Consider the following 27,517-nt stretch of genomic DNA (forward strand, 5'->3'; position numbering starts at 1 on the left):
TAACCCTGTGGAAAGACGGTCCTGCAGGAAATCCAGCACTGTACCAACCGGGCAGTTAACTGGGTCCTGCTGGCGCTCTCCACACCAAGAGGTGAAAAGTTTCCACCTCGCGGCATATAACTTCCTCGTGGAGGGAGCTCTGGATCGGAGGATGGTCTCAACGACCTCAGCCGAGAGACCAGAATCTATGAGCTGGGCCCCCTCAGAGGCCAAGCCCACAGCCTCCATAGCTCTGGACGGGGGTGAAGGATCGACCCACTCGCCTGAGAGAGCAGATCTCTCCTGATCGGTATCTCTAGGGGAGAGCCGTCGAGGAGAGACACTAGGTCCGCAAACCATACCCGGGCCGGCCAGAACGGGGCTATTAGCAGGAGACTGAGCCCGTCCCGGCGAGCCCTCTCCAGAACTCCTGGGAGCAGAGCGATCGGGGGAAAAGCGTACAGGCGTGACCTCGGCCACGGATGTACCATCGCATCCAACCCCAGCGGGGCTGGACGGCTGAGAGAGAACCACAGCGGGCAGTGTGATGTTTCTCGAGAAGCAAATAGGTCTACCTCGGCACGACCGAAATGTTTCCATAGGAGTTCCACCACCTCGGGGTGAAGACTCCATTCCCCGGGCCTCGGCCCCTGTCTTGACAGGATGTCTGCCCCCTGATTTAAATACCCCGGGAGATAAATAGCTCTCAGAGAAAGAATTTTCCCCTGGGACCATAGAAGGATCTGACGTGCCAGTTTGTAAAGCGGGCGAGAACGCAGACCCCCCTGATAGTTGATATAAGAAACCACCGATGTGTTTTCTGTCCGGACAAGAACATGGTGGCCCCTTAGGTCTGGGAGGAAGTGTTTCAGAGCCTGAAACACCACCAACATATCTAGGCAGTTTAAGTGCCACAGACGATGATGGTCCTCCCACAGACCCTGAGCCGGGCGACCATCCATGATCGCCCCCCAACCCGTGAGAGAGGCATCTGTCGTTAGCATAACGCGACGACAAGGAGCTCCTAACACAGGGCCTTGGGACAGAAACCAAGGATCTTTCCACATGATCAGGGCGTGATGACACCGTCGCGAACTCACGATCATGCGAAGCGGATTTCCCCTCGGGGTCAATCCCTTGGTCCTGAGCCACCACTGTAACAGTCTCATGTGCAAGAGGCCAAGAGGTATCACGTTGGACGCAGCTGCCATGAGACCTAACAGTCTCTGGAACTGTTTTACAGTGGATGACTGGCCTAGCTTGACCTGATCTACTGCGGCGAGAATCAAAGCAATACGAGCAGGTGACAATCGTGCCTGCATCGTTGTTGAATCCCACACTACACCTACAAAAGTGGTTCTCTGTAATGGAGAAAGAACACTCTTTTTGGCGTTGAGCCTCAGCCCCAGTCACTTGATATGAGCAAGAACGACATCTCGGTGCCGAACCGCCTGTTGTTCCGATTGAGCTAGAATCAAGCAATCGTCTATATAGTTCAGAATGCGGATGCCCTGTAACCTCAGCGGGGCTATAGCAGCATCCATACACTTCGTGAATGTTTGGGGTGACAGTGCTAGGCCGAACGGAAGAACCCGATATTGGTACGCTTTGCCCCCGAAAGCGAACCTCAGGAACTTCCTGTGTTGAGGGAGGATAGATACATGGAAGTAAACGTCCTTTAGATCTATCATGACAAACCAGTCCTCGGATCTGATTTGAACATCCCGAGTGACAGACACAGCGCCCTGTAACGTACTAGCAGGGAACAGCTGGTCTGGGCACTCCACAACCCTCCTCGGAGGGGGCGAGCGTCCCTCGGGAAATCGCTCGCCGAGTCTCTCTTCGCCCTGTGAAGGCAGGATTAGTAGAGCAGACCCCTGAGGGCATCGGAAAAGACAGGGCACCGTGTTTTTGTGCAGTGAACTCAGGTCTTTCACGATGGGGACCACCCTCAGAGTCCTGACGTTCAGCATGTCAGGATTTTTTTTTTTTTTGATGAAGTACCGGCTGTAGTATCCTAACTCCCTGCTGGGTGGGGGAACCCGTTCTATAGCCCCTTTTTGCAGCAGAGTTTTTACCTCCTGTTCTAATACCAGAGCCTGCTCGGGGCCCACCACAGTGGGCAGAACCCCTCTGAACCGAGGTGGACGCGTTCTGAACTGAATAGCGTACCCGTTCTTTATAATATTCAGGACCCACTGAGAAACATTGGGAAGCATTTCCCATTCCGCCAGGAACTCTACTAAGGGAACCAGCCTCTCGAGGCTGGCCTCTGGATGAACATCCCGAGTGACAGACACAGCGCCCTGTAACATACTGGCAGGAAACAGCTGGTCTGAGCACTCCACAACCCTCCTTGGAGGAGGGGAGCGTCCCTCGGGAAATCGCTCGCCGAGTCTCTCTACGCCCTGTATAGGCAGGGTTAATAGAACAGACCCCTGAGGGCATCGAGAAAGACAGGGCACCGTGTTTTTTTGCGGTGAACTCAAGTTTTTCCCGATGGGGACCACCCTCAGAGTCCTGACGTTTAGCCCGTCAGGACTTTTTCGACGCGGCCTTTCTGGCGACAATGACTGTCCTCAGATCAGTCCTGCCCCGAGAAGGCCGCGCCGGAGAGCGCCCTGCCTCGTCCCTCCAGTTTCTCTGCAGGGGGGCACGAGACGTGACACTCCGCTTCTGCTGTGCTCTTTTGGAAGACGAACTCGACGAAAGATTTTGCTCTGGTTGAACATTCTGCGTGACAGACACAGTGCCCTGTAACGGCGCACCAGCAGGGAACGACTGGTCTGAACACACTAGAACCTTCCTTAGAGGAGGCGAGCGTCCCTCGGGAAAGCACTCGCCAGACCCTTCTACGCCCTGTTTCGGCAGGGTTAGTAGGACGGGCCCCTGAGGGCGCCGGGAGAGACAGGGCACCCTTAAGGGAGGTGAACGCAAGTCTCTCTCGGCAGGGACCCCCCTCAGATTCTCCTTTGAGCAGGTCGGCCTGAAAAGCCTGCATAAAAGCCATCGTATGCAAACATGCAGCCGCCTGCCCAGCCACCGAGTAAGCCTTCCCCACCAGCACAGAGGTATTTTTTTTTTTTGGTGGAAGAGCCGGTGCTTTAAGTGAAGACGATGAAGCAGGAGAGAGATAGCTCGCGAGCGTCTCCTCCGCCTACAGCATCGTCACATAACCAGCAGATTTAGCACCAACAATGTTACCATAAGCATTGGACTGATTTGTGTAAATTCTGCTTGAAACCGGTCTAACCCAGGTCTTTGAAACCTCAGCATTAAGATCTGGGAAGAACGGTAAGCACCGGCGAGAAGGTTGAGGTCGTGCAGACAGAAATCTGTCATCTAGTTTGCTTTTAATTCTAGAATCCTGTCTATCAGCTGGCCACTCGATACTGTTTTTTTTTTTTTTTTTTAGCTTTTCAACAGCCCGAGATAACACATTCATCAAACCTTCTTCATTTGCAGTATAATGTGATAAACTAGTTTCCTCTGATGCAAAACTTTCGACATCCAGCTCCTCAGAACTGGATAATCTCAATTCAACATCATCATGTGCCTCCACCCGGGCAGAAGTAACCGCCACAGCGCGTGCTTCCAGAGCCGGGTGAAAGGCACTAGATCTCGTCGGAGATAGCTGAGATAGGGCGGAGCCCGTCTCAACTTCGCCAGTGAGATCCATCTGCGAGCCCCAAGACAAGCGCCGCCGCTCTGCCTCAACAGAAGCGGGACCCGAGCCTCGGGGAGCTCGCAGCAAACCACTCTCCTCGAAGAGCGATCGCCGCGAGCGCAGAGTTCTCAAGGGAAAACGCTCGCAATGCTGACAATCGACTCCCTCGAGAGCCGACTGGGCATGCTGAACTCCCAAACAAGCCACACATAGCTCGTGTGAATCCCCACCCGTGATGTATCGAGTACAGGGGGGAACACACTTCTTATACTGCTCGCTCATATTGTTTTTTTTATATAAAATATAGTGATAAACTCCTGACAAAACAGACAAACACAATCGACAGATTCAGACACACACAGAGCTGCTGAAGTAACTAAAAGCTGGCGTATTGTGTGCTCAGGGGATATTTATAGCTTCCTGGTCGATGACGTCACTCGCCGTACGCTCATTCTCTCCATTGACTGATTTCATTCATGCTTCAGACGCGTCACGCTGAGGGCGTTCCCACTGCGATTACACGCAGCAGTAGTCCCTGAAGGGGAACCGCAATGTTGGCATTGGGACAGGCCCAGTCACACATCCATGTTTTGGAATGAATAAATTAATGATTCAATGATTCATAAAGACACTCCCTGCATCTTAATTTGCATACTATCCACTCTAAAAACTATTCAAGATCTTGAATACTATTTAGAATGGGTAGTGTGCAAAGTGGGTCGTGGTCTCTTAATTGTTTCCTGCATTTATGTACTGTATTAATGTCTTTGAATTAATTGTTTGAATGAATGATTCAATTCATTGTGTTGTAAATTTACTTGACGTATCGATGTAAGCTACAGAAAGAGTCTCAGCCAATCTAATCCGAAGGACGGGAACTAACTGTTGTATAATCAAATTTATATAATTTGAATTTTGATGTGATCATTTCAAAACAGCATGCACTTATTCTGTCCTATGTTTAAATTTAGCTACATTCTGCTCACACTGAGTGTTGTAAATGCAATTTATTTCTGTACAAAAAAAAAGGCTCACATTTCATACTCCCTGTTAGGCCAGAGTTTTAATCTGGCCTTCAGTGTTTTCATCTTTGCTCTCTTCCATGGAATTGATTTCTTTTTCTCTCTTTTTTGGTTTTTGCCTTTTGCAGGTATTACTTCACTATTTTCATTTTCAAATGGCTTCAACATTCAGAGTGTCTGAATATAAATCCTTCACAGCCTGGTAATGAAAAAGCAGCTTGTTGGTTCCTCTCGCTTTTTGAGCTCAGGAACATTACATTTGAGAACAAGCACCCTGTGGCAAAACACCTGCAATATCTACTTTTAAAAGACATACAACATTTTGTGTAGAGAGTGTCATTCTGCGTTTCAGATCTATTTTTCACAGAATAATCAAGTTTGGCCATTCAAGGAACAGGAAGAGTCTTTGGTAATCACTCCCCATCCTGTTCAGACCAGAGGGAGTTTAGTGTTTAATGAACCTTGGGCTAGTGTGTGCACCCCACATGAGAGTGAGGAATTATGGGACAGATAACGCAGTCGGATTTGGAAATCTGTGATGGCTATTAGGCTCATATCTACAGTAGGTGGCATATTAGTCGTGTGTGTGTGTGTGTGTGTGTGTGTGTGTGTGTGTGTGTGTGTGTGTGTGTGTGTGTGTGTGTGTGTGTGTGTGTGTGTGTGTGTGTGTGTGTGTGTGTGTGTGTGTGGACATGATTGCTAACAAGGTAGTTTGTCACGTCAGAAACGCCAGCAATTTCAAGTCGTGTTTTTGAGACTGCCTTTGGTTCACTGCAGTTTTGAGGAGAAAATAAAACACCTCTACCTCCTCAGTCTATCTCTGAGGAGTTAGAGGTGCTGAGCATCGATGCGGGGGAATAAGAACTTACCACCCTCATCTATGAAGAGCATTCACGGTCATATAGCTCTATATAAAAATGAAAATAAGGGGGCGGGCTGTGTTCATTCATAAAAATTCCCGACGTGTATCGGGAGTTTCCCCCTCTGCTGCTTACTTTTTCTCAAAAAAAGAAGAAAAGAAAAAAGAAAAGTAAAAAAAAGACTATGCAATAAAAATCGAATTGCTGAGGCAATGCATAGATTAAGAGTACATATTGTATTGCAAGCTATGAATTTATGATTCTTTTATTGTATGTTGAAACTATTCTAATTTAGTTCATCCTTTCATCCAGACTATGTTGACATGTCTGTTTGATCTTTTATATGTTTAATTTTTAGGAATTAAATAAGTTGGCTGCATTTAATTGAGGAATTAAATGATGAATGCTTATCTGACTTTCCATAGTTAGATTCATGTATAAGTTCAGCCTTTCATCCAGACCGTGTTGACTTGTCTGGTTGATAATTTTACTGTTTAATTTTGAGGAATTAAATAAGTTGGCGGCATTTCATTTTGAGGAATTAAATTATATGCTTATCTGACTTTCAGTAGTTAGATTCATGTATAAGTTCAGCCTTTCATCCAGACTGTTTTGACTTTTCTGGTTGATCTTTTACTGCATTTAATTTTGAGTGATTAAATAAGTTGGCTACATTAAATTTTGAGGAAATAAATGGTATATTACGGTACTGTAGCTGTCTACCTCCGAGGAGATGGATGTCCTGAGCATCGAGTTAAGGGAAATTGAAGATTCGCCATCTCAATCCCCTGTGTACAAGGAGTTTTTGGAGTTTATAACCCATGTCAGGGCCTTCCATAAGATGGATCTAAGAAAAAGGAAAAAGGCTTCGGCCAAAGAAAGCTCCTGACGCCAATGATGTCAGACCTCTGAGTGCAGCCCCGGCCAGGGTGGAGCGGTGTATACCTCAGTATACGGTGCCCGTCCCACCTCGGTGCCCTCAGGGGGCCGTTCTACCAACCCCGACACCCTTGGTGCCTCGAGGTGCAGCGGTCTCCAGTGAGCACATGGCTCAGTGTCACCACGGCACTGCGTCAAACTCGCACCCTCTGAGGGGAGTTCAAAAACAGTCAGTTCGGTTGTTTCCTGCCAGTATGCTTCAGGTCACCGAAGTGACTGTTCCAATTACACCAGAGGCCAGAATCCAGTTTGGTTCTCGTCCACCATGTTAAAACAGGGTGTTGCTCACGTTAGTGCATCCTGAGCAGGCTCTGGTAATGGTGTGAAATAAGTGAAAACTCTATTAGCGAAGGAAGGTATAGAGCAGGTGTATTCACCCGACAGAGTATCGGGTTTTTACAGCCGTTACTTCATTGTTTCGAAAAAGGAAGGGGGGGTTGCGTCCTATACTAGATCTTCGTCAAGTTCAAAATGCTGACACTCAAACAGATCGTGACTCAAAACAGATCCGAGGACTGGTTTGTCAGGATAGATCTAAAAGACGCATACTTCCATGTCTCCATCCTCCCTCAGCACAGGAAGTTCCTGAGGTTTTCTTTCGGGGGCAAAGAATACCAATATCGGGTGCTTCCATTCGGTCTTGCGCCATCACCCCGCACGTTCACCAAATGCGTAGATGCAGCTCTGGCCCCGTTCAGGCTGCAGGGTATACGCATTTTGAACTACATAGACGACTGGCTGATTCTAGCGGAGTCAGAGCAGTTGGCGGGTCGGCATCCTCGCACACATGCAGAAATTGGGGTTGAGACTCAATGACAAGAAGAGTGTGCTTTCTCCACTACAGAGAACCACTTTCCTTGGTGTGGTATGGGATTCAGTCACGATGCGAGCCGTTCTATCGCCTGCTCATGTAGCTGCCACGAAAGAGTTAAAGCTAGGCCAGTCACGCACTGTGAAACAGTTTCAAAGACTGTTAGGCCTCATGGCAGCAGTGTCCAATGTGATACCCTTCTCAAGATCATGCGGCTGTGTCTCCGCGTTTCGGCTATATGGAGGAAACCTTGGTTCCTATACCAGGGTCCAGTGTTAGGAGCTCTTTGCCATCGAGTTGCGCTCTTGACAGATGCTTCCCTCATTGGCTGGGGAGCGGTAATGGAAGGCGGCTCAGCTCAGGGTCTCTGGAGGAGTCATCATCTTTCGTGGCACATAAATTGCCTGGAGATGATGGCAGTCTTCCTTCCTTCCAGACCTGACGGGCCATCATGTGCTTGTCCGGTCAGACAACACATCGGTGGTCTCTTACATAAATCCCCAGGGGGGTCTGCAATGCAAACTGGTGCACCAGATTCTCTTGTGGCCCCTAGGGAAACTGCTCTGCCTGAGAGCAGTTTATTCCCGGGGCATCGGAATGTAGGAGCAGACATCCTGTTGAGGCAAGGGCTGAGCCCCAGGGAATGGAAACTTCACCCTGAGGTGGTGAAATATATATGGGAGGTATTTCGGCCAAGCGGAAGTGGATCTTTTGCGTCTCAGGATACGACGCACTGTCCACTTTGGTTCTCCCTCACACACCCAGCTCCCTTGGGGCTGGACGTTGTGCTATAGACATGACCGAGGCTACGTCTGTAAGTTTTTCCCCGATTAGTCTGCTCCCAGGAGTTCTGGAGAAGGTCCGTCGGGATGGAATAAGTCTACTACTAGTAGCGTCGTATTGGTCAGGAGGGACCTTCTGTTTCAAGTGGGAGGGGTGACCCATTACCCTCAACTGAGGTTGTGGAGACCATACTTCACTCCAGAGCTCCCTCCACGAGGAAACTGTATGTATTGAAGTGATGGGTTGTCACTTCATAGAGCGGACTTCCAGTTCGGCATAGATATGCAAGGGCGAGACACGGCTGGCAAAAACATCGATTTTTCATGCAGTGATCAGTTTTGAGATTTTGGGCTAGTTTACTCCTTCAATATGTGTTCTTTCAAGCTGCTATAAAGAAAATGTTGAAAATATATATTAAGATGTTTATTTTATTACATTTTGTTTACTTGCGGCAGTAAGTTTCTCCCGAATTTACCAAGAAGTTTGCATTCCAACGCGTCATGCCGCGTTCCGTCTGTTTCCGTCTGAAGTCAGTCATGAGTGGTATCGTTGTAAAGCTCTGAGTCTCCTGCACAATGCTATGCAACCCAAATATGGGCATTTCCTTTCTATCAGTAACCAATCGTGAATGTCCAAAGGGTGATTTAAAGCTAATGACGAAATCTCATTGGCCACTGCTGGTTTCTGCTAACGTGATTCGCTCAGACGCATCACATGGTGTACTCTGCCAATGTTAATTCATTCAGTTACTGCAGTTGTAGGCCTTATATGCCTGACATGTTATTAAATAATCAGTTTTCATGAGCTTGAAATATTATATATTATTATTACTAAGGGCCAGAGCATTTATTCTGTTTTTGAGCAATTTTTTCCAATAGAAATGTATTAAATTCCCTACTTAAATCTTTAAATGCCTTTTTCTCAAAATGAGTTTTTTGTCATTCTCCAGTACAGACTTCTCAGCCTATGTAGCACCTATGTACACCAAACTTTCCAGTTATACACTTAGCAATATTCTGAAGATATTTTCAGAGGGATTTGTTTTGAAATCATTCCTGGCCTGATTTATGTGACATTTTAATAAAAAAAAATGTTGAAAATCGATTTTTTAAGGCTATGGACAGTATATTTTGATTTCCTAGGTAATGAAAGCATATATCCTGAAATCCCTCTGAACTTTTTTTTTTTTCATCTTGTGTGTAAATAAAACGAAAAAAGAATTTTGCACCTGGCTTTATCATATGTTCAGATCTATCTACCGAAAATATATGCAAAAGCGCGCATATTTAGATAATGAGATAATGCCTAATTTGCATTATTAAACATACAATTTATAAAAACTTGTAATAAATTTTTTTTACTTGTGTAAGTAATCAACTGAGGAAGTTTCATGGTGATGTCTTTTTTTTTTTCAATTTTACCCTATTCACCTGTAGTGTCTCGCCTTAAGTTCAGGTTCCAGTAACTGGATAAAACGTCTCAGGTTACGACTGTAACCCTAGTTTCCAAAGCATCATCAACTGAGACGTTTTATCCAGTTACTGGAACTTGAACTTAACGCAGGCTTTCTCCTTTGCATATCTATACCGAAAGTGTAAGCTGTGTGTTTCGGGCCTTCTCAGAGAATTGAGAAAAGTAGAATGAGGATTTCACAAAGACTGAAAATCTGCCGTTAAAATCTGAAGGATGTAAAGCAGTGAGCTAAGAGTGTGTTTGTGAGGAGAAAGGAGTCAGCCTGTGCTTGGATTTAGCTGAAGCTATGAGTGAGGATTTCCCTAAGACTTTATATATTGATTGATTTTTACCTTTTAACCTTGGTGAGAGACAGCAAAGATAATGTACAGAATAATGAAATCTGGACTTTTAACCTTCAAATCCCAAACAGTTTACCTCAGAAAATCCTCTTCACTGCAGCAAGAACAAGAACAGTTGACAGTTGAAAGAGGGTTTGTTGGTGGACAGACTTAAAGGTATAGTTCACCCAAAAATGAAATGAAATTGTGTCCATACAATGGAAGTAAATGGTTACCAAAACTGTTGGTTACCACATTCTTCAAAATATCTTCTTGTATGTGTGCTCATGTTTATATTACATTGTGAGGACTAGCCAATGGTCCCGCGAGGGAAATTGATTAATGAACATACTAAAAGGAATGTTTTGAAAGTCTTGGTTTAAAAAAAAAAGCTCCTTACCTTTACACTGTTACATTTTTTAAAATACAGTCATTGAAATGATGTCCCACTGTAATGTTAGTGTATTGGTTTGAAATAGAAGCTACACTGAAACTGTGATAAACATTTTTAGAGCTTATTTCGTCAAGGGAAAACATGGTGAATCGAGGCAGCCTCCATTTCTGTCCTCGCCACATTTCTTTCTCCTCCCTATGTAGTGTGTAGCAGTAAATGCGCTCTGACACGTACACAAACAAATACATACTCAAAACCCATGCTAATTAGAAGTGGGGATTTTTTTTCTTCATGTTTTGCTTTTAGCCTGAGAGAAAATATTCAGCAAATGTCATCCAGTAAATATTTATGTCATAATAAACTGAATACTTTTTTTTTAATTCAATGTAATATCAAAGTAAAATACAAGGCTTTTCACATTGCACTTAAATCTGGGTTACTAATCATATGCCAATGCTATTTTTAACCCTGGATTATGATACCCTACTCTTGATTTTGCAGTGCTAACATTGAATTACCTTGCCAAAGTTGTGTAATGTGAAATACAGTACTAAAATATTAAAACAGATTGTTTAGCAACACACAAATTATAAACTAAATATTTCTATATACAAACATGAGCTTTGTTCAGTCACAGAAACTTCCATGTGCTCAGGTAACCCAAAACAGGCAGAACGGATATACATGATGACATTTTCACTGACGGACTATCAAATTAAAACCGGGCACGTATTGTCGCGAGTTCAATCAATGTTATTGACCTCATAAATATGCAAATAAGAATGGTAACAAAGGGTTTGAAACCTGAATGTCCAGGATTACTAACACTTTATTTTAAGGTGAGGAAGTGACACGTTACTACATACTATAATAATACTATTACTTGCTATTACCATACTTATATAGTAATAACAGTAAATTATGCATAATTACAAGTAACTAACCCTAAAGCAAACCCTAACCGTAACTCCATAGTAAGTACATGTAGTGAATGAATATAACTCAGTACTTGTACTCAGTACAATGTAACTCCGTCACCTTAAAATAAAGTGTAACCTTAGTTTCTAACCCATGATAAATTATGGACAGTAGCTCATCCAAAAGTTTCCATCCAAAGCGGCGAATTTAACTTACGCACAAAATTTTAATATCGCATTTGCGAATAAAGCACATTTTCCATCCCTTGTGTTCAAGGGAACAAAATTTTCACTTCCTGTAAAATAAATGCAAAATAACTGTAATAAAAATAGAAGTTACTGCAATCTTGGAAGCCACTTTGGCTTTTTTTTTTTTGCATGCAGGCAAAACACAATAAATGCTGTCATGTTATCTTGCATTTTGAAGCAGATGCCTGGTGTTTGGGATCTCAATCGTGTGAGTTCTGTCAATTTGATGACAGACTTTGGCTCAGGCATTTTAGAATGACCAAGGTTGCAATTTTGAGATGGCGCAATGAAATTGGTCTTCTGATTCGTTCAGTTATCCAATCCTCTGTTGAGGCAAAGTTTTTGTTGCACATCAAGGGAGTTATTGTGTAAATATGTTACCATCATATTGTATGTGCATGTCTTCTTATTAGATTAAAAAAATATATCTGCCTCAATTTGGCACATGAGTTTTTTATGCAGATTTTTGGAATTTATGCACTCTTGGTGTTTCCACCCAGTGTTTTTCTAATTCAATATCCAATATTTCAAATATAAAAAAGAGAGGCATTTTGGATGTTTAATTTACAAACCATATCTTAATTTTACTTAAGATATGTTCTTAATTTTTCCACATGTCTGAAACTTATTTCTCTCTCTCTCTCTCTCTCTCTCTCTCTCTCTCTCTCTCTCTCTCTCTCTCTCTCTCTCTCTCTCTCTCTCTCTCTCTCTCTCTCTCTCTCTCTCTCTCTCTCTCTCTCTCTCTCTCTCTCTCTCTCTCTCTCTCACGTGTTTGTCTCTGCAGCCTCCATCGTGATTGGGAAGTGGTGGTGTGAAATGGAGCCGTGTCTGGAAGGAGAAGAGTGTAAGACACTACCAGACAACTCCGGCTGGATGTGTTCCTCTGGGAACAAGATCAAGACCACGAGGGTGAGGGCTCGGAGAATGCTGAACATCATTTCATACACGCACACATACATACAATTTTGTCTGATAAATTTTAAAAGAAAAGTTAAAAGTTAAATCAAATATAAATGCAATCTTCTGTATGTTCTGAAAACAGAAGTTTTACTTGTTAAATGATTCAGATACAAGAAAGATTGTTTTGTTAGACCGAGGGACACATTTAATTTGGACCTCACTAACCTGTTTATTCTTCATGATATGATGTGGCGGTAGCTCGTGTTCAGGAGACACATCTTCTTCATTTAGTCCTATTTCAGCGTTATAAAGGATGCTGTGCAGAGTTCAACTTAAGAAATAAGAAACTAAATAACAAGTTTAAGACATTAGGACACAGGTCAGACAAAAATAACCTAAACACGGTAACTCTGACAGGAAGTATGCATGACACAATATTAAAACTTTATGAGCAGATCAGTATTCCCATACGCTGATTCAGTAGAGAGGTGACAGGCAGCGAATCTGTGAGAGTCACGTGACAGTGAACACAAGTAGATAGTATTACAGGGGGTTTGGTCCCTCCTTGGCTTCTGCACGTGTTTAAACTATCCCAAGCCCTGCTTATGGGAATCCGATGGTGGCCTGATGATTTTCGAGATTTCCAAGGTAAGATCATGCATACAAACCTAAATAACCAGAGAAAGCCATTACTAGTGTAAGAATATCATTAAATAGATTAAATAAAATAGTGTGCCCACCTATGTATGTCAAGCTTAAAGGGACAGTTCACACAAAAATCTTGTTCTTGTTGTCCCGAACCCATATGCTTTATATAAGTAATAATTTCATTATACAACTCTTGCCTTACAACAATGGCCTTACAACAACTATAATTATGGTCCATATGATACAAGTGCTATATTTAATCTTATAAGATAGGTTTGTGAGGAACAGATAATCAGACCTTCATTATTTACTGATTATTCAAAACTCAATATTCACTGAATACTGAACCCCAAAACTCATGCCTAGCCCCTGTTTGCATCCATGTTTGTTTCGAATCAAATACAGATCATCACGTTTGGTTACTACACAGACAAGAACCAGTGTTGTTGTAGCGTCCAAAGCACTGTTTTAGAATTTGGATATGGGTTGTATGAAAAATTTGTAGAGATTAATATTTTAAGTTAAACTGACTAAATCTTTGATCTGTGCTTCACAAATAATGCATTATATTATAGAAATTGTCACAGTTATGTTCACTTTGTTTAGTTTTCATGGACTTTTAGTTTTTATTCTCTAGTCACGTGTTCCTTTGTTTGATTTCCCGCCTCTCATCTGTTACTTTGGACACTAACTCTATCATCACGTCTATTTGTCTTTTAGTTAATAACCATGTGTATTTAAGTTCCTCTTATTCAATCAGTGTTTGTCCGGTCACCGTTGCATTTAGTGTGTGTTGCCCTGCCTGCCTGTCTGGCTGATATTTGCATTATTCTCATTAATCTTCGTATTGGAATGTTATTCTTCATCTTCGTCTGTTTGCCTGCAACAAACCGTGACAGAAATATAGCAAACAAATCATATCTTATTTGGTGCTTGGCAGTTCCTGATCGCTATGAACTGTCATTGAACGGCAATAGTTTGTGTAACAATTCTTCAAAGATATTTATTTTTGTATTCCATGTAAAAAATAAAAAAAACTCTTTTGGGACAACAGGAAGGTGAGTGATTGAAAGCAGAAATGACATTAAGGTGAATTATTTCTTATTTAAATTAATCAAAAGAAACAACCATATTTATCCATCTTTTGAAATATGTAAATTAGAAAACAGGTAATTGTGAAAGGTAACTACTCCGGATATTAAACTTCCTTTTTGTCCTTTATATTTTCTTTCCCAGAACACCCAGCCATATTCAACTTTTTAGCTCCGAGGGCCACCAAAACTGGCTCAACAGAAGCTCAGCGGCGTCCTTCTCCTCATCAAGGTTGGTGTTTCTTTCCAACATCTTGAGCCTTATGATTAGGCTTGCACATTTTAATCACTGCTCATCAACATCATTACACTCCCAAACATAATTATTGCTGAGTCAGTGTTTGTGTTTGTGAGCATATTTAGATGCTGCGGATGATTAAAAAGCCACAAATATATGCCTCCTCCAGTGTCTATTCTCCCGTCAGCGTAATTTATAAGCACGCGCATGCACTAACATAATGAAAAATGTGAACGTGGTAGTCGGTGCAGTAATTACCGAATACAAACCGATGAAGAAACAGATGCACAAGCAAACGCTCTTTGTCGTGTGCAGTCACACACTCCAAAACACACTGTGCCACTGTACTAATGCAGCATAATTATTTGCATGCAAACACGCAGTCACACACACCCATGCAGGAACAGACTCAAATTAATGAGCATGCAAACACACACACACACACACACACACACACAGTGAAAAGGGCTCAAGCGTGACCATGTAGCCTGTAATAAGTGCATAATGCTGAAATCAGTATTTAGCCTCGTCGTTTGCTTCCATTGTCTCTCGTTTTGTAAGCTCCTGGGTATGGCGAGGATTTGATTACCATGTTTGTTTGTGGGTTTCCCTACATTATCCCATTATCTTTGAGGTGTTCAGGGTGTGTTTGTGCGTGTGTGTATGAGTATGTGTGCACTTCCTGACTATTTGAGTAATCTGTAACCTTCTAGCCTGGAGTGTCTGATCTGCCCCACTGGAGAGTTGGTATCTGGCTTTCTGTAAACACCTTTGACCATCCTGCTGGCTCGGTCACCCTTCATCCCCCATCTCGACCCTATACGCTCCCTCCCGATACTTTTTTAAGGCAATCTGGCCACGTTTGTCCATGCTCATAGCAAACAAAAAGCAAAGCTAAATGCTAAAACCATCACTTGCAGTATTTGGTTTGCTCTGAAAGTTTTTACTTTGCGGTTCACGCTTATACACACACAAGCTTGTTTACTCACAAAACGCTGGTATGGCGTCCATTCTCTCCTTTTTCAAATTGGCATGTGAGTAAGAAAAAGCCAGAGCGTGTGCCTGACACCATTTTTTCTCTTTTTTTCTTTATGTCTTGCAGAGAGGGATCCCTCCTTGCCTGTAGCTCCAGACAAGGCAGGCCTCTTTTGAGGAAGGCACACAGTGAGAGAGGCTGAGAGACACCCTCACCCTACATGTTCCTTATGGCTATATCATTCAGTTCCTTTATAAACAAACAAAATCAATACGTAAACAAGAAGACCAGGTTTATCCCCCAGTTTCTGTTTACCTTCATCTGCCTCATTTGAGAGGAGAGATGGGCTTAATCTGTAGCTACTGTACAGCTGGGAGCCATTCACTCCAGGCTGGATGAATCGCCTCAGCACTGGCCCCTAAAACCAGCTGGTCTCGAACGTCAGAAGCCAGCACAATTTTGGCATAAGCATCAAGGTTTCATTTATAGAAATCCATACATGCATTTTTTTTTTTATAGACACTGAAGTGTACAATATGAACATATTGACAGCATCTAAAAAGTACTTATGCACAGATTTAGAAACATAAAAATCGAATTTCTTTATATTACATTTATATTATAAATATATCTGTTAAACTTTACAATTATAGCTTGTATAAAGTGATGAAATACGAAACGAGTTGAATATGGCAACAAAAATCACACAGCAGGTTCTAAATGCATGAAATAAATGTGATGGCATTGAACATATCAATATCAACAACATATCAATCAACAATCAATCAAAATAATTTCATGAATTCAATATATTAAGCTAAAAGGATTCAGAAACTTTTTTGTATGTCTCATCATATGAAGTTTTAAAAATGCATATTTTTAGATGCTGTCACTATGTTCATATGCACAAAAAATGTACATCCTAGAACCACACTTTATTGAGACCACGTTGGAATACAGGTTATGTGAGGATTCAAATCGAACCAATTAGTAAAACAAATTTCATTTATCTTTTTAGTTTTTGCCCAAAAAGGATTAGCTTTTGGTGCTCAATCATAAATTCTGTTATCGACATTCTCTTTTCTGCATGCTTCACATTCAAATAAATGTTTACAAGAAAACAGCATGTTCAGTTCTCAGAACACTCTGGGAAAATGTAATGGCTTGCTGTTTCCTCTCTGAGACAGATTTGGTCGGCAAATATGTCTCTGAGACACGTTCTTAACAGAAGGCTTTTTACAAGATACCTGCACTGTTCAAAGAATCCATCTGTGTGACTTTTCAGAGCAAAAGTAATCTGCCAAGTGATGGTTTAACATTAAATCATATGATGATCAAGTCAGTTTGTCCCAAGAGTCCTGTTGAACCCAGAGCCTTGACTGTATCTGTATCTCTTTCAGCTGTCAATGTCACATTAAATTAATTCTAACACATTCATGCTGTCTGGAGTCTTGCTGTATGCTATCCTCATTTAAAAGTCACATTCAACAGCTGCATAATCTAAACCAGATTACAATTTTTGGTATATGGAGTATGCTCAAGTAAATTGAAATATCATTTTAGAATTAAAATGCAAAAGGTGTACAACAAATGTCTTTGGGATGTGCTTTTAACCCTGAATCCAGCCAATCAATGGAAGTAGTAGCAGACAGAAGAGGACACCTGAGCAGAAATGCAGGAATATGGCAGCATTTACATAGAGTCCACTATAACAAACCACATTAGGAGAGACAGAGCCATACGTACTAGCAGACAGCAGAAGACAAATTGCATCAGGGTCACTAGTGTTTCCTGCATAGTATGTGGGGGTTGGAAGTTGCACAGCACGCAAAAGCTTTTATTTTAAAGAGGAAAGACAAGGAATATTCGGCTTAGAACAAACTAAACGCTTGGCACAAAATACTTCTGGCACAGAGCTGTCAGCGTTTACGTGTATATAAAATAAGCGTTAGGTCCAGCAAATCGGATTATTTTAAACAAAGAGATTGTTGCATCCTTTGTCAAAGAAGCAGCTGTTTTCCTTCTGTCTCATGTTAATATTGGTGGAATGCCACAGAAGTGATGTTAGCCAGGGTGCTGTGATTGGTGTGATGTCATAGGCTGGCTAACCTCTTTTGATTGGCATGAACTGGTTCCTTTCCAGAGGGGATCCGTTATGATGGACAGCTCCTCCTCCTCTGCCTTGCCTTGCCTTGCCCAGGATGATGGGAGCATGTGGAGCGTAACTCTGCCGCATGATAGCTGTCTGTCTGTTGGGTTATGGGGGGCCCCAAGGGGTACTTCTAATTTCTGTCCCCAGTCACTCTCTCTGTCTCTGTCTATGTCTCTCCCTCAATCTGTGGCTCACACCTGGTTGCCTTCCTCCGCACCAAGATGGAAAAATGTCAGCATATGCTTTATGTGCTGAGGGCGAAGCCACAGGCTTGAGCATTTAATTAGCTTCATTGCACTACTGACATCATGACTTTATGATAAAAACGCCACCTAGCATTGCTTGATGGATGGATGAATGGATGCTTTGGAAATATTGTCTATTAAACTAGATAGATAGATAGATAGATAGATAGATAGATAGATAGATAGATAGATAGATAGATAGATAGATAGATAGATAGATAGATAGATAGATAGATAGATAGATAGATAGATAGATAGATAGATAGATAGATAGATAGATAGATAGATAGATAGATAGATAGATAGATATTTATACTAGATAGATATTGATACTGTAGATAGATACTGTAAATAGATACTGATATTGTAGATAGATACTGTAAATAGATACTGATACTGTAGATGGATGGATGGATGGATGGATGTGCCGTGTCAAAATATATGTGGCGTGTTTATGATTCTTTTTGTATTCATGTTGGTTTAGCGACAAGCTTTCTGGGAAGCACATCAAAAGACGATTTGCGCTGACATAAGGTTGGCTAATCGTTAGTGACTGTGGCTGTTATCGTGCATTTCCTCCAATCTGAGGAGGGAGAGGACGGATCGTTAATAACGGTCTGAGTGAAGCACAATGTTGCATTGAGAGCAAGACACACTTACCAGACAGACTAAATAGGGGTCCCTGAAGTCACAGAGAGAGGGATAGAGAAACAGGGAGGAAGAAAAGAATCTTATTTCCCTCTTGGCAATGCTACTGAGCTCTTTTCACTGCGCAGTGTAAATATGGAACATACAGAAATGTTAGATGGCAGATGGGGTGCATATACATTCATGCACACAGTGCCAATCGGTACTAATCGGTATTACCAGTATAAGGTTTGCTATAATAGACAAATTAAAATCATACATACATGGACAATAGCTCTAGCTCAAATGAGCTTTCTTTGCTGATTTGAACATCTAAAATTCAGTAATTCCTTCTGGGAATCATTCTTCGCCTTTGTTCTAAGCGTGCATGTGTGTTTTCTCTTCCTTTTTGTCTGTTTTCAGATTCATCCCCGAACCTAACAAAGAGCTCCTTCACAAGCAGTGAATGTGGATTTTCCCGGAACGTGACTGTTCTTCAGTTAGAATGGACGAAACCATTAATTCAAAGGGGTGTTTGGCTGGATTACCTGTGACTGAACAATAAAGAATGACATTATTGGGGATAAAGACGAGATTTGCTCATTCGGTGCCAAGGAATATGAAAAAATAGAAATAAAGCAGGCTAATCTGTGTTTTTGGTCAGTGAGCCCAACGCTGCAGATTCCAGCGGCTGTGTCCAATTCTTTCGATTTTCTGCGTTTCTCTTGACCACCTTCCTCTGGTTCTGAACTCATACAGCTTAGGGGAGCCGTTTTGCTGGATTTCAAATTATATTTGAAGACTTTACCTCCCTAGGTAAACTGGACAATCCTTATGTAAGCTGCGAAACGACTGTATGAAGGATCATGATGGATAAGCATTGCTGTGTGAAAATGAGGTGGAAATCAATAGGAGATTTTTTCCCATCCCTCCATCAGTTTGTCGTTCTGCCGTCCATGCTGGCTTTGGTAATAGACTGGGAGCTTGTGAAGCCCTGCTATTTCCCTCCACTTCTGAGTTTACTGCTCACCGCTATTGTCCACATGCTGTTCGTTTTGGAATTCCTCCGGGTCAATGGTCACCTCACTATCTACACCTACTTGGGCCAGATATCTTTTTATTTGTCGGCATGCTCAATGTATTTTGTGGGAGCTTTGTATTGAAAGTAACTGTATATATTTCTGTATATATACATATAGATACATATTAAAAGACATCATATGAAGATCTAACATGCCCTTAAACCTGTTTAGTGGGTTTGAATTGAGACTGTATTAATGGATTTGGTTACTTGAACAAGTACAATTAATCCCTGATTTAAGGCTGTCTGTGGAAATACATATTCTCTTCATGTAATGGGCATCCTGCATTTTTTGCTTAAAATAAGAATTTGTTCCAAAAAACAAACGGAAAATTCACTAAACAGTTGCAACACTTTTGCACATGATTTGCACACTTTTTGGCGCTTGAATAGTCTTAAGCTATAAGTATTTAAGTCATTGTCATTCATTTTCAGTGCAAATTATTCAGAAAACTCTATTTACCCAGTGAAATTAATGTTGTGTTACTACTGCCAGCAAAAATCAGATGGTAAATGACTTTATGTACATTTTAATGATCATTGCAATAGTACTTCAATACATAATAATAAAATAATACAAAAATAGAGAAGAGCAGCTGTGCAGAGTAGTTGACCACACAGTGGTGCTGTACAGTCCCAGTAAAGTACATTGAATTATGGTAGTCCACTGTATCTTCCACAATGTACTATAGCACACACAAGCCACCAGCAAGCTCGGAAATTGCGCCGTACACAGATTTTGTTGGGGCTTTTGTTCTGTTTTCTGACTTATAAAATTCTCTAGTGAATCAGGCACTTAAACACAGCAAACAGTGCAAATAATTGCCTCTTTGGCAGACACAACTCATACTTAGTGAATTTCCCAAAAGATATCAGTGTGATGAAGACCAGACCAACAAAAGAAGCCACAGTCACCTATTGGAACTTAGATTACCATTGATAATTGCCTGTTGGCAGTTCTAACTCAGTTCAGTTCAGTCCATGATCCAGTTTGTCCTGTGCTGTTCTGAGAATAGATAGGCTCCATCATGCCTGTGTAGGTTTCATGAATACAACAAAATAGAAGACATTCAGCTTGTTAAAGGTTATAATCATGATAACTTAAAACTGGATCTGTGTCAATGGACAAAGACCTGATTCAGTTCAGAAAAATGAAGCCCTAGTTTGGTAGGGTCAGTGTCATAGCGTAGATGAGATGTTGTTTTCAAGAGATAAAACATATTTATAATGCTTGGCAGCTTATAATTTACAATTGCCATTCCTCCACATGAATTATGAGGGATATTATCATTTAGAATGTTGCATTAAAATGTTTTAGTTTTCTGGTGTAAAAGGTGTAAAAGGTCAGAGAAAAGGTGGGCTTCATTTCTCTTTACTGGCATCAGTAGACATGCAATTACAGTAGCGCTGATTGATAAACATGCAGCCTTATCAGAAACAAATCAATATTAAAATGGTTTTCTATACACTGTGTCTACCTTTATGTCTCGACCAGTAATGTTGTTCTCAGCTCATTAGCATGTTTTATTATTTAATTACCCTGTTGTTGTTGAGCGGGATTCGAACCGTAGTCTCCAGCGTGTTAGGCAGGCGCTTTAACAAGGAGGCTAAAGACCACAGACTCTCGCATTAGTCGCTAGATAGCCTCTAGACATCAGGGGAGTAAGGTTTACATGCACAGCTCTATGACAGTTACATACTGTAAGTAAACAATTCATTTTTTTAGTTTCTCACTTTAAGAATCGTTCTTAGTTAAACTCCAGTAATTGAGTGACTTACATTTTAGACACAGTATTGCCAATTACTTTGTTTATTTTTGCAGAACAGTTGCACATCTCCAAGCAACACACAGTAGTGGCTTTCCTGAATGAATCAGTGTTTTGAACGAATTACTTGAGAGAATAATTCAATGACTCACTCTTAACAAAGTTAGATTAGTTCATGAATCAGGATATTTGAATGAAATGGTTGAATTAATGATTTAATGTCTCACTCAGTAACTGTTTAATGACTTTGTGTTTTTGAACAAATGAGTTGAATGATTTAAAGGGGAACTTGGCAACTCTAGCCATTTCTTCGATGATTTTCACTTTTGTTGTCGCATGTTTCCTCTTTGAGCTCCCCCTACATCTGTGGGGCGTATATTTCACAACATTGTCGTAAAAAAAACTCACTTGCGACACCCTCCTCTCCCTTTCTACCACTGCTCATGTGCATTTGTTATTATCGGAGCCAGTCAACTTTATCGTGTGGAGCTATGTCTACCGAGGTGGGTAATACATCATACACAGTATCATATGGCGTGTGTGTTTATGTCGAATTGCCGTAAAGCAGTTTGTGTTTCTCGCACCTGGGAACGCTGGGGGGAGCGGGGAAAGTCACCATTCTCACCAGAGCAGGTTATTGAACCATCCAAATGATATCTAAACGGTTTTATTAAGTTGAAATAGTTGCCAAGTTCCCCTTTAATAAAGGATAGTAACTTGCCACCAACTACTGGGATAACAATGTAACCCGCAGAACGAGTCACTGAAAAATCCACCACTAATGAGCAGACTGACTGCTTGAAATTAGATTTGAGAACCAAATCTAACTTTTGAGAATTATGCCTTACAAAGTCTCCCCTATTTTTACAATTAGGACTGGGAATTTAAACCTGTCTGCAACAATGAAACATTACTGAGAAGTTCTGTTTGATTTTGTGAACATATAGAAAGATACAGAAAAAGATCATCCAGATTACATTCAATAGTCAAATGTTTGCTCGTGACAACAATTGGGTACTTTGTGGTTCTTGTAGTCAACTATGCCTTGAATAGTGAAACCTTTTAAACAGGAAAGCATATTCACTGCAACATGTGCATCTTTGCCAACAGGGCAGTGCTTGCATACTGTATATACAGACATAACCAGATCTTTGATTTATAAAATTCCCTGTGGCAGACTGCATTTATCAGCATTGCCCATTTTGTTAACTTATTCAATTAGGATACAGATTTGCAGTTCCACGCCAAGAACACTCCCATCTGACTCCCATAATAAATCTTCCTGACTGCCATATTTCTTCAGGTTTGCTTCCTCTCCTCAACAAGTACCATATTATTATTTTTTTTTTTAACTCTGCTTTTTTTCTTTCAAGTCATTTTTTCTATCAGCAAAGTCACAGAGGGCCTGAGATTGACAGCTACATCGATCTCCCAGCAGTTTTCCCAGAATGCTAAGCAGGGAATTACAAACAAAAAGCTGTGTTTTCTCTTCTTCAATGAGGCGTTCCCTCATTTTGTTGTTGTTTTTCTATCTAAAGGGATACAGAGCAACTCAGAGCCTCAAGTGTTCATTTGATCCTTTATAGGAATCAGGGCCCCAACAGCAGACCTTCCTTGAGAAAGATGCGCCGCTGAGACGGAATGGTGAGATTATCGTGGAAAAAATAAAGTATGTAAATGTGAATCAAGGGATGTTGAGTATTCAGGGTTTTAATGTGGATGGGTCATAAAAGGTACTTTGGGATGGATGTGGAAGAGCTCGCAATTCTCTTTCATGCATCTGTTTTTTCTGAGTAAGAATGCTGGTGTCTTGCTGTGAAGAGAGCCCTGCTTCTTTCTAGAGCAAGAACTGCCTTTGAATAGATAACCGAATGCATTTACCACCACCCAATTCTTTGTTATTTTGCTGAGGAAACTTCAATCAAGTTCTTAGAAGAGGCTTCTGCACTTGGAAAATCTCATATTTATTTATAACCACCCATTGTATGATTATTTAAATGGAAAGGTTATTATACATTACGACATCCCAGGTTATGTTTACAGTGACTGCAATAATGAATACTATTGACAATACTCTGAAAGTAGAGTAAATGTAAACAGCATCTTTATATACCTTAATCCGAATATAGTCATATCTGGAATAAACATAACTGAATTAATTCAATAGTTAGCCAAATATTCTGTCATCGTGTACTCTCTCCTGAAATGGAATGATTTTCTTTTTTCTGTCGAACATAAAAAAAAATACTTTTTTTATGTACAATGAACGTCAGTGGGGTCCAGTGTCATTCTTCAAAATAGATTATTTAAAGAAAGCCATACAATCTTTGGAACGATATGAGGATGAGTAAATGCTTTAATGATGGAACACATCTTTGATCCATCTGAAACCTCAAAAGTCTCTCAACTGTGATGTCATAATCTGCCTAGAGGTAAATCTTCAATGTCAAATGATTAACAAATTCAAGACTGTCAGAGACTATGATCATGATAATACATTTCCTCTCCGGTTTATTCCCTCCCTTGTGTTCCCTCAAAACAAACTAAAGTTGAAATGCACTGGCATGAGACAGGCCAAACTGTGAAATCCATCATTTTCTTCTTGAGTGGGTCTGTGTTATACATGACAAGTCCTGTCCCTTGTGGGACACACAGAAAATTGCAGTCGCTGTCTCTCACAAGATTTCAACCTTTCTCCAACCTATTAAGCTCAGAGTAATATTTCCACAGGTTTCACAGAGGATCAGTGAGATGTCTTCTGAGAGAACTGAAATTGTACAGCATACATTGAAGATTAGTCGAAACTCTCCGTCAGCTTGCTGTTAAAGCATCCGCTAGTAGCTGTCCACTGCTGACAACTATATGTCGATCAAGTGTTGGTGTTCGAGTGTTTTATTATTGTAGGGCCCCCAAGACTTGAAAAAAAAAAAGATATATATATATATATATACAGGTGAAACTAAAAAAATTAGAATATCGTGCAAAAGTTCATTTCAGTAATTCAACTTAAAAGGTGAAACTAATATAGACTCATAACATGCAAAGTGAGATATTTCAAGCCTTTATTTGTTATAATTTTGATGATTATGGCTTACAGCTTATGAAAACCCCAAATTCAAAATTAGAATATTGTGAAAAGGTTTTCATAGCTGTAAGCCATAATCATCAAAATTATATCAAATAAAGGCTTGAAATATCTCACTTTGCATAATGAGTCTATAATATATTAGTTTCACCTTTTAAGTTGAATTACTGAAATAAATTAACTTTTGCACGATATTCAAATTTTTTTAGTTTCACCTGTATATATATATATATATATATATATATATATATATATATATATATATATATATATATATATATATACGTATATGTACTATATAATATTATATAAATATGTAGGACAGCAGGGTATTTTTTCTTGTGTTCAAGTACAAATATTTAAACATTTTTAAATCAAAATACATTTACTTGAGAAGTAAAATGACATAGGATTTTGAATCATGTTCTGAAAAAAAAAAATATCGAAATTAAGTCAGTTCCCTTTCAAGGGAACTCGCGCTGCGTTGAAGACGACACTATGGGGAACGTCTCTGCTTGATAGCATCTGAAGCATGTGTGAAACTAGACCAATCTTGATAGGCGCTGCATCTTGACTTAGCGTGTGACGGTGTACCACAGAAGCTACAAAGGTACGCCGGAACACATTAGCGTCAGCCTCTGTTCTTCATCTAACACAGTCTCATCCCAAGAAGTCATATAACTGACGTCTTGGGACGTCTTTTGACCATACGTCAATATCTGCCTTTTTAGGGTACCCTTAAACGTTGGTTTATGACGATCCTGGGACGTCATACAACTGACGCTTTACCTTTAACGTCAGTTAGGTTTAGGGGTAGGTTTAGGTCTGGGGTAGAGTTAGGATCCGATAACGTCATCTAACCGACGTTTAAGGGTACCCTAAAAAGGCGGATATTGACGTATGGTCAAAAGACGTCCCAAGACGTCAGTTATATGACGTCTTGGGATGAGACTGCGCTGCTTCATCAAGCGCTCTTTGTGTGAAACTGTCAGTCAGAAAATAAAGAAATGGTGAGTAAAAGGCAATTTAAGCAGTGTTTGCGTCCCTGCCCAAGATATATTATGGGTGGGGACCACTGATCTATATAGAATGACTGGATAGCTCATGACGTCATAAACAGTGAAGCCACCGCGCCGCCATATTGTGATTCCCTAGTGAGCTCACGCGTTCTATTGAATCAATAGGAAATTGTATGATTTGACTGAGAAAACATTGCATAACGAGACACCGTCTTTAAATCTAAAGTCTCCCTGAACAGTCTTACAACGCAAACATCCTAAGCATTTAAATGGGTATTTGTTTAAAGTCGGAAATTATTCCTGCTTACTAAAAATGAAGTATATGTGAATTGTGAACTTAAAATTTAGCTCTTTCTGATTGTGTTTTACAGATAGATCAGTAGTCTGTTCAAGTATTTGATTAGTTAGCAAGAACATGTCCAGGAAATGCATAATACAAATTGTATGGGTTAATGTACACCTGTTTCACCTCTTATTTACCCCTTATTTACACTGCACACGTCTGCGGCGCGTTTACAGCTGCGACACGGCTACCCGAGCTGATCGCGCCCACAAATCGGCAAATCACGTGGAAATGCTCCCGGTGTGAGTTGACACCACGTGAAGGTAGGAATAAAACATTGTCGGAGCCATAATGCGCCGCAGATGTGTGCACTGTAAATAAGGGGTTTACACATAGGCCTACTCCGTTTGCAGTGCATATTTTTTACCATACCCATGTCAACAGGTTGGAGCTTTCACTGCACGCGGATGCCCGTCCTGTGCGGTGCGTGCAGAGATCGTTTGTGCTGCAGGCGCTGAATTAAAGTGACAGCGCATGGTTCGTGGTCAAACTGAACACGGATTGACATGAAAATATTAAATATATGCATTTAATTAAATTTATAAGAAGTAATGCATTGAATAATACGTTTATTGGGTTTAAACTTGAATACGTCTGTGAAAGAATGCATAGTAGGCTATAAAAAAAAATTAAACAACACGGAAATAGCGACAATTGTGCATAATTACTATATATGGGCTTAAAGTACAACCTGTGAGCAGTTTTTCAAGATCCTTTTGTGATCTTCGTTTTACACTTGTTTATGCGCAGCGGGTCATCTTAAAAGTGCCGTCGGAGCTACCTATCTCTGTATAACGGCCGTTGGAGCCCTCTGCTGGTAGGGAATAGTAAGATGGCCGCTCGAACACTTCCGGTGGCTTCACTGCCTGGTGGCAGTTTAGAACGTCATGAGCTATCCAGTCATTATACACTCACCAGCCACTTTATTAGGTACACCTGTCCAACTGCTCGTTAACACTTAATTTCTAAGCAGCCAATCACATGGCGGCAACTCAGTGCATTTAGGCATGTAGACATGGTCAAGACAATCTCCTGCAGTTCAAACCGAGCATCAGTATGGGGAAGAAAGGTGATTTGAGTGACTTTGAACGTGGCATGATTGTTGGTGCCAGAAGGGCTGGTCTGAGTATTTCAGAAACTGCTAATCTACTGGGATTTTCACGCACAACCATCTCTAGGGTTTACAGAGAATGGTCCGAAAAAGAAAAAACATCCAGTGAGGCGGCAGTTCTGTGGGCGGAAATGCCTTGTTGATGCCAGAGGTCAGAGGAGAATGGCCAGACTGGTTCGAGCTGATAGAAGGGCAACAGTGACTGAAATAACCACTCGTTACAACCGAGGTATGCAGCAAAGCATTTGTGAAGCCACAACACGCACAACCTTGAGGCGGATGGGCTACAACAGCAGAAGACTCCACCGGGTACCACTCATCTCCACTACAAATAGGAAAAAGAGGCTACAATTTGCAAGAGCTCACCAAAATTGAACAGTTGAAGACTGGAAAAATGTTGCCTGGTCTGATGAGTCTCGATTTCTGTTGAGACATTCAGATGTTAGAGTCAGAATTTGGCGTAAACAGAATGAGAACATGGAACCATCATGCCTTGTTACCACTGTGCAGGCTGGTGGTGGTGGTGTAATGGTGTGGGGGATGTTTTCCTGGCACACTTTAGGCCCCTTAGTGCCAATTGGGCATCGTTTAAATGCCACGGCCTACCTGAGCATTGTTTCTGACCATGTCCATCCCTTTATGGCCACCATCTACCCATCCTCTGATGGCTACTTCCACCATGTCACAAAGCTCTAATCATTTCAAATTGGTTTCTTGAACATGACAATGAGTTCACTGTACTAAAATGGCCTCCACAGTCACCAGATCTCAACCCAATAGAGCATCTTTGGGATGTGGTGGAACGGGAGATTCGCATCATG

At 41.3% G+C, this 27,517-nt stretch overlaps 1 protein-coding gene across 3 annotated transcripts in view; it reads left to right on the plus strand.

Annotated features, from left to right (window-relative positions):
- The window catches only part of LOC130086690 (chemokine-like protein TAFA-1), a 179,839-nt gene extending 159,001 nt beyond the window's left edge, over positions 1-20,838 (plus strand). Inside the window, exons 4-6 of one of the 3 annotated variants that reach the window (XR_008807254.1) lie at positions 12,199-12,323; positions 14,199-14,285; positions 18,715-20,838. Coding sequence is in view for 1 of the 3 variants with exons in the window: in XM_056252828.1 (XP_056108803.1) it covers positions 12,199-12,323; positions 18,715-18,732 (143 nt within the window). In the remaining 2 variants the exon portion in view is untranslated. Of the gene's footprint in view, positions 1-12,198; positions 12,324-14,198; positions 14,286-15,393; positions 15,733-18,714 lie in introns of those variants that run through there. The other 2 variants (XR_008807255.1, XM_056252828.1) reach the window with 2 other exon arrangements.
- The last annotated feature ends 6,679 nt before the right edge of the window (positions 20,839-27,517 follow it).

Source organism: Rhinichthys klamathensis, unplaced genomic scaffold, assembly GCF_029890125.1.
Source record: "Rhinichthys klamathensis goyatoka isolate OS25496 unplaced genomic scaffold, OSU_Roscu_1.1 h1tg000098l_1, whole genome shotgun sequence".
In the NCBI taxonomy this organism is placed as follows: Eukaryota; Metazoa; Chordata; class Actinopteri; order Cypriniformes; family Leuciscidae; genus Rhinichthys; species Rhinichthys klamathensis.